We start from the raw sequence: 6,571 nt of genomic DNA on the forward strand, positions 1-6,571 counted from the left end.
CATCCCCCAGTCCCCCCCCCCCAGTGCCTCTACGGCTGCTACGTGCACTCCTCCATCGTGCCCACCTTCCACCGCCGCTGCTACTGGCTGCTGCAGGTAACCCCGGGGGGGAGCACCGGGACCCCCTCCCCAAACCCGGCGGAGACCCCCCGGCCGCTGCCCCGAGCTGCCCCGTGTGCCCCCCAGAACCCCGACATCGTGCTGGTGCACTACCTGAACGTGCCGGCCATGGAGGAGTGCGGCCGGGCCTGCGCCCCCCGGCTCTGCAGCCCCCCGCTCTGCAGCCCCCCGCTCTGCTCCGGGGCCCCCCCGCTCTGCGCCGCCTCCGCCGACCCCCGGGAGTGGCTCAAGTGGTCCCAGGAGGAGCTGGTGGCACAGCTGCGCCCCATGTGTGAGTGGGGGGCTGCCCCGGGGGGGTTTGGGGGTTTGGGAAGGGAGGGATGCTCTAAGTGCTGATTTTTGGCAGATTTGTTGTCTCATTTATGGGGCATTTATGGGGGATTGTGAGGGGATACCCCAAACCCCCCTGTGTGAGTGGGGGGCTGCCCCTGGGGGGTTTTGGGGGGTTTGGGAAGAGGGGATGCTCTAAGTGCTGATTTTTGGGGAATTTGTTGTCACATTTATGGGGCATTTATGGGGGATTGTGAGGGGATACCCCAAACCCCCCTGTGTGAGTGGGGGGCTGCCCCTGGGGGGTTTTGGGGGGTTTGGGAAGAGGGGATGCTCTAAGTGCTGATTTTTGGGGAATTTGTTGTCACATTTATGGGGCATTTATGGGGGATTGTGAGGGGATACCCCAAACCCCCCTGTGTGAGTGGGGGGCTTTTTCTCTGCGGTTGGGGAAGGAGTGATGCTGTAAGTGCTGATTTTTGGCAGATTTGTTGTCTCATTTATGGGATATTTATGGGGACCGGAGGGGGGAGGACCCCCCAAACCCCCCTGTGTGAGTGGGGGGCTTTTTCTCCGCGGTTGGGGAAGGAGTGATGCTGTAAGTGCTGATTTTTGGCAGATTTGTTGTCTCATTTATGGGATATTTATGGGGACCGGAGGGGGGAGGACCCCCCAAACCCCCCTGTGTGAGTGGGGGGCTTTTTCTCCGCGGTTGGGGAAGGAGTGATGCTGTAAGTGCTGATTTTTGGCAGATTTGTTGTCACATTTATGGGATATTTATGGGGACCGGAGGGGGGAGGACACCCCAAACCCCCCTGTGGGATTTTGTCTCCCTTTTTTTCTGGGCTGAAGCACGAGGCTGTTTTGGGGGGTCAGTTAGGGCACCCAACCCCCCTCCTGGAGGGGGATTTTGTGCCGCGGCTTTCCCGCGGGACGGCGTGGGGCGGGGGGCTGCGCGTGGCGGTTTGGGGGGGCTGTGGTGCTGAGGGGTGTCCCCCCCCCGGCCCGCAGTCCACGGGGTGAAGTGGGGCTGCGGGAACGGGGGCGCTGCCCCCGCGCTGTCCCTGGAGCAGCTGGTGCAGCACGTCCTGGAGAGGCACCAGGCCCGGCCGCCGCCCCGCACCCACGCCTGCCTCTGCGCCGGGGGGCTGGGTGAGACGGACCCCCGCGACCCCCCGGGGGAGCCCCGGGACCCCCGAGCCCCCGGGGAACCCACCGGGACCCCCAAACACCCAGGGAACCCACTAGGACCCCGAGCCCTTGGGGAACCCACCAGGACCCCCGAGCCCGCGGGGAACCCACCGGGACCCCCGAGCCCCCGGGGAACCCACCGGGACCACCGAACCCGCGGGGAACCCACCAGGACCCCCGGGGAGCCCCGGGACCCCCGAGCCCCCGGGGAACCCACCGGGACCCCCGAGCCCCTGGGGAACCCACCGGGACCACCAAACTCCCAGGGAACCCACCGGGACCCCCAAACCCGCGGGGAACCCACCGGGACCCCCGAGCCCCCAAGGAACCCACTGGGACCCCCAAGCCCCCAGCAACCCCACTGGGACTTGCTCCAGCTCAATGGGACCCCCAAATCCCCAGGGACCCCCCCCGGGACCCCCAAATCCCCAGGGACCCCACCAGGACTCCCATCCCGCTGGGACCTCCCCCAAACCTTCCTGGGGGTCTCTTCCAGAACCCTCCTTGGGATCCCCCCAAACCACTGTGACACCCTGAACCCCTTGGGACCCCTCAAACCCCTGGGGACACCCCCAAATTCCTCTGATGGCTCTGAACGCCCCCAATCTCTTCGGGACCCCCCAAAATCTGACGCCCCCCCCCTCCCCTTGACCCCCGCAGGCGCTCCCGGCCACAAGTGCAGCAGCACCAAGCACCGCATCATCTCCCCCAAAGTGGAGCGGGGGGGCTCGGGGACCACGCCGGGGGACCCCCCCAAAGCCGCCCCCTCCTCCCCTGACACCACCCAGCCTTCCCCGGGCCTGGGGGCGGGGGGCACGGCGCCCCCCGAAGGGCCCCGAGCCCCCCCCTCCGCCTTCCCCCCGGGGGGCGGTGGGGGGCTGCCCCTCGTGGTGGTGGCCAGCTTGGGTGGGGGGGCGGCGCCGGGGGGCGCAGCCCACGAGGCCGGCGTGGCCGCCCTGCGCGTGGCCTGTCCCCCCCGGCTGCTCTCGGCCGCCGCCCCCTTCGAGTACCGGGCGCGGGGGGCGGCGCGGGGCCCCCCCGGGGCACAGCTGGACTGGCTGGCGCTGGACGGTGAGTGAGGACCCCCGGACGGGACAAACCCCCCCGTGCCCCTGGGTGTGGCACTTTTGGGGTCCCTTTTGGTTGTGGTGACCCCACGGCCGCCCCTGTACCCTCTCTGGGGTGGGGGTGTCCGGGGGGGGGGCTCTGGCTGTCAGGGTGCCCCCCTCACCCCCGGGTGCCCCCTCTGGCAGAGGCTCAGTTCCGTCTGTCCATCCTGGAGCGCTTGGAGCAGCTGGAGACGCGTCTGGGGGCCCTGCCCCCCCCCCCCCCCCCACGGGGGGGGCCCTCCGAGACCCCCCCCGAGCAGGTGAGGCCACCCCGGCAGCCGGGTCAGCCCTGATCATCCCAGTGTCCCCTCTGATGTCCCCGGTGTCCCTGAAGGTGCTGTGGTGTCACCTGGCATCCCCCGTGTCTGCTGGAACCCCTGGGGTTTCCTGGGGTCCCTCACGTCCTCGAGGGTCTCCTGACATTCCCTGCTGTCTCCACTGTGACCCTCACGTCCTCGAGGGTCTCCCAATGCTCTCTGCCGCTCCCTGCTGTCCCCCCTGTGTCCCCCATGTGCCTCGAGGGTCTCCTGACATTCCCTGCTGTCCCCACTGTGTCCCTCACGTCCTCGAGGGTCTCCTGACATTCCTTGCTGTCCCCCCTGTGTCCCCCATGTCCTCGAGGCTCTCCCGATGCTCTCTGCCACTCCCTGCTGTCCCCCCTGTGTCCCCCCTGTCCTCGAGGGTCTCCCGATGCTCTCTGCCATTCCCTGCTGTCCTCACTGTGTCCTTCATGTCCTCGAGGGTCTCCTGATGCTCTCTGCTGTCCCCCCTGTGTCCCCCCTGTCCTCGAGGGTCTCCCGATGCTCTCTGCCATTCCCTGCTGTCCTCACTGTGTCCTTCATGTCCTCGAGGGTCTCCTGATGCTCTCTGCTGTCCCCCCTGTGTCCCCCCTGTCCTCGAGGGTCTCCCGATGCTCTCTGCCATTCCCTGCTGTCCTCACTGTGTCCTTCATGTCCTCGAGGGTCTCCTGATGCTCTCTGCTGTCCCCCCTGTGTCCCCCCTGTCCTCGAGGGTCTCCCGATGCTCTCTGCCATTCCCTGCTGTCCTCACTGTGTCCTTCATGTCCTCGAGGGTCTCCTGATGCTCTCTGCTGTCCCCCCTGTGTCCCCCCTGTCCTCGAGGGTCTCCCGATGCTCTCTGCCATTCCCTGCTGTCCTCACTGTGTCCTTCATGTCCTCGAGGGTCTCCTGATGCTCTCTGCTGTCCCCCCTGTGTCCCCCCTGTCCTCGAGGGTCTCCCGATGCTCTCTGCCATTCCCTGCTGTCCTCACTGTGTCCTTCATGTCCTCGAGGGTCTCCTGATGCTCTCTGCTGTCCCCCCTGTGTCCCCCCTGTCCTCGAGGGTCTCCCGATGCTCTCTGCCATTCCCTGCTGTCCTCACTGTGTCCTTCATGTCCTCGAGGGTCTCCTGATGCTCTCTGCTGTCCCCCCTGTGTCCCCCATGTCCTCGAGGGTCTCCTGACATTCCCTGATGTCCCCACTGTGTCCCTCACTTCCTCGAGGGTCTCCTGATGTTCCCTGCTGTCCCCCCTGTGTCCCCCATGTCCTCGAGGGTCTCCCGATGCTCTCTGCCATTCCCTGCTGTCCTCGCTGTGTCCTTCATGTCCTTGAGGGTCTCCTGACATTCCCTGATGTCCCCACTGTGTCCCCCATGTCCTCGAGGGTCTCCTGTTGTTCCCTGATGTCCCCCCTGTGTCCCTCGTGTCCTCGAGGGTCTCCCGATGCTCTCAGCCACTCCCTGCTGTCCCGCTGTCCCCATCCTGCAGTGGCCTGCCGTTCCCTGGCCACTGTCCCCCTCCACCATCCCCTGCCGCCCCCCAGGACCCCCCGGTGCCCCCCTCTCCTCGTGCCCTGGCGTCCCCTGAGGTGCTCCGTGCCTGCAGGGGCCGGGCTCGTCCTTCGAGGCGCGGGTGGTGGCCATCTGCGAGGCCATGATGGCCCGGCCGGGCTGCTCGGGGACGGCGCTGGGCACCTCGGGGACCTCGATGCTGGCGCACGGGGTGACCTTCCGTGGCATGACGCTGCTGCACCTGGCGGCCGCCCAGGGCTACGCCAGCCTGGTGGAGGCTCTTCGGCGCTGGCGGTGAGCAGGGACACCCGGGGGGACACCCGGGGGGACACCTGTGGGGACACGAGGCGGGGGAAGCCTGAGCAGAGGTGACACTTTTCCAGCCTGCGTCCCTTCCTGTCCCTGCAGGGCGCTGGCAGTTGAGAGCCTGGAGCTGGAGCAGGAGATCGACCCCCTCAACGTGGACCATTTCTCCTGCACCCCCCTGGTGAGGGGACGCTGGGGACGCTGGGGCAGCGGGGACAGGGCTGGCAATGCACGCCGAGGGGATGGGGCGCAGGGCGGTGCCTCAGGCGGGGCCGGAGGGACGCCGGGGGTGGCACCTGGGGGCCGAGGGACGCCTTGGGGACACGCTGTCGCCTCCGTGTGTCGCCAGATGTGGGCGTGTGCCCTGGGGCACCGGGAGGCGGCGGAGCGGCTGTGCCGCTGGGACCGGCGGGCGCTGGCCGTCCCCGACACCCTGGGGCGGCTGCCGCTGGCCCTGGCCCGCGCCCGCGGCCACCTGGCCCTGGTCACCCGCCTCGAGGAGCTGCAGATGTCACCCGTGTCCCCGCGCTGTCACCTGCCCGGCCTGCGCATCCCCTCCCCGCTGTCCGCCAGCCCCGACACAGGTATGGCGCTGGCACCTGCCTGTCCTCTGTCACTCTGTCCTGTTGTCACCGTGTCCCGCCCCCCTGGTGTGGTCACTGTCCCCTCGCTGCTCCTGACCCCGTTTTCCCCCTGTCCCCTTTTGTGTGCCCCCAGGGCATCGTTGTCCCCTCCAGCCTTTCCCCCGTGTCCTCCCCATGTCCCCTGTACATCTTTGGGGACCCAGGTGTTCTTTGTCCCCCCCCTCCTGTGCTCCCTGTGCCACCCCCATGTGCCCCCCTGTGTCCCTGGTATGTCCCCGTGGTGTCCCCTGTCCTCTTGCCGTGTCCCACATGTCCCCCCTTCCCCTGGGGGGGTACATCTTTGGGGACCCAGGTGTTCTTTGTCCCCCCCCTCCTGTGCTCCCTGTGCCACCCCCATGTCCCGCCCTGTGTCCCTGGTATGTCCCCGTGGTGTCCCCTGTCCTCTTGCCGTGTCCCACATGTCCCCCCTTCCCCTGGGGGGGTCTCTCCAAGACTAAACTCCCCCTGCCGTATCCCCCCTTCCCCTGGGGGGGTCTCTCCAGGACTAAACCCCCCCCTGCCGTGTCCCCCCTTCCCCCTTGGGGGGTCTCTCCCGGACTAAACCCCCGAGCACAGCCAGCAGCCTCTCGTCCCCATCGGGGCTCTCCGAGGGTCCCGGCTCCGTCCCGCTGCCCCCCGGCCCCCCTGGCCCCTCCGAGGATGAGAGCTGGGGGGTGGCAGTGCCCCCCAGCCCCCCCGAGGACCCCCTGGCCCTGCCCTCCGACACGCTGCAGGTAAAGCTGGGGGACAGCCGGGGCTGGGGACACGCCTGGAGCAGGAGAGCCCCGACGTCCCTTGTCCCCAGGCCGAGGTGGTGACGCTGGCGCGACAGATCATCGAGGCCACCCCTGAGCGCATCAAGCAGGAGGCACCGGGGGGGCCCCCGGGGGCGCTGGGAGCACTGGGAGCAGCAGGAGGGACCCCGGGCACCACGGGGACCCCGGGGCCAGCGGGGCCAGCGGGGCTGGGTGCTGCCATGGCCTGGCTGGCCACCTACCTGGAGAGCGTTGACCGTCCCCCCGCGCCCGCCCACAGGTACCCCCGGGGCTGGGGGGTGTCCAGGGGCACCCTCAGCTCCCTGGGCTGGGGGGGTCACCCCCGTTCAGCAGCACCCCGGGGTGCTCTCGGGGGTCCCGGTGCCTGTATCCCCTCGGGAGGGTCCTT

General features: G+C 68.5%; 1 protein-coding gene across 1 annotated transcript in view; it reads left to right on the plus strand.

Moving 5' to 3' along the window:
* LOC121340506 (calmodulin-binding transcription activator 2-like) overlaps positions 1-6,571 on the plus strand; it is a 13,494-nt gene that overhangs the window by 3,067 nt on the left and 3,856 nt on the right. Inside the window, exons 2-10 of the mRNA XM_041413311.1 lie at positions 25-96; positions 187-391; positions 1,402-1,542; positions 2,242-2,652; positions 2,835-2,950; positions 4,573-4,772; positions 4,887-4,965; positions 5,134-5,551; positions 6,142-6,442. Coding sequence (XP_041269245.1) covers positions 25-96; positions 187-391; positions 1,402-1,542; positions 2,242-2,652; positions 2,835-2,950; positions 4,573-4,772; positions 4,887-4,965; positions 5,134-5,551; positions 6,142-6,442 — 1,943 coding nt within the window. The remainder of the gene's footprint in view (positions 1-24; positions 97-186; positions 392-1,401; positions 1,543-2,241; positions 2,653-2,834; positions 2,951-4,572; positions 4,773-4,886; positions 4,966-5,133; positions 5,552-6,141; positions 6,443-6,571) is intronic.

The sequence above is a fragment of the Onychostruthus taczanowskii genome, unplaced genomic scaffold, assembly GCF_017590055.1.
Source record: "Onychostruthus taczanowskii isolate IOZ18803 unplaced genomic scaffold, ASM1759005v1 scaffold401, whole genome shotgun sequence".
NCBI lineage: Eukaryota > Metazoa > Chordata > Aves > Passeriformes > Passeridae > Onychostruthus > Onychostruthus taczanowskii.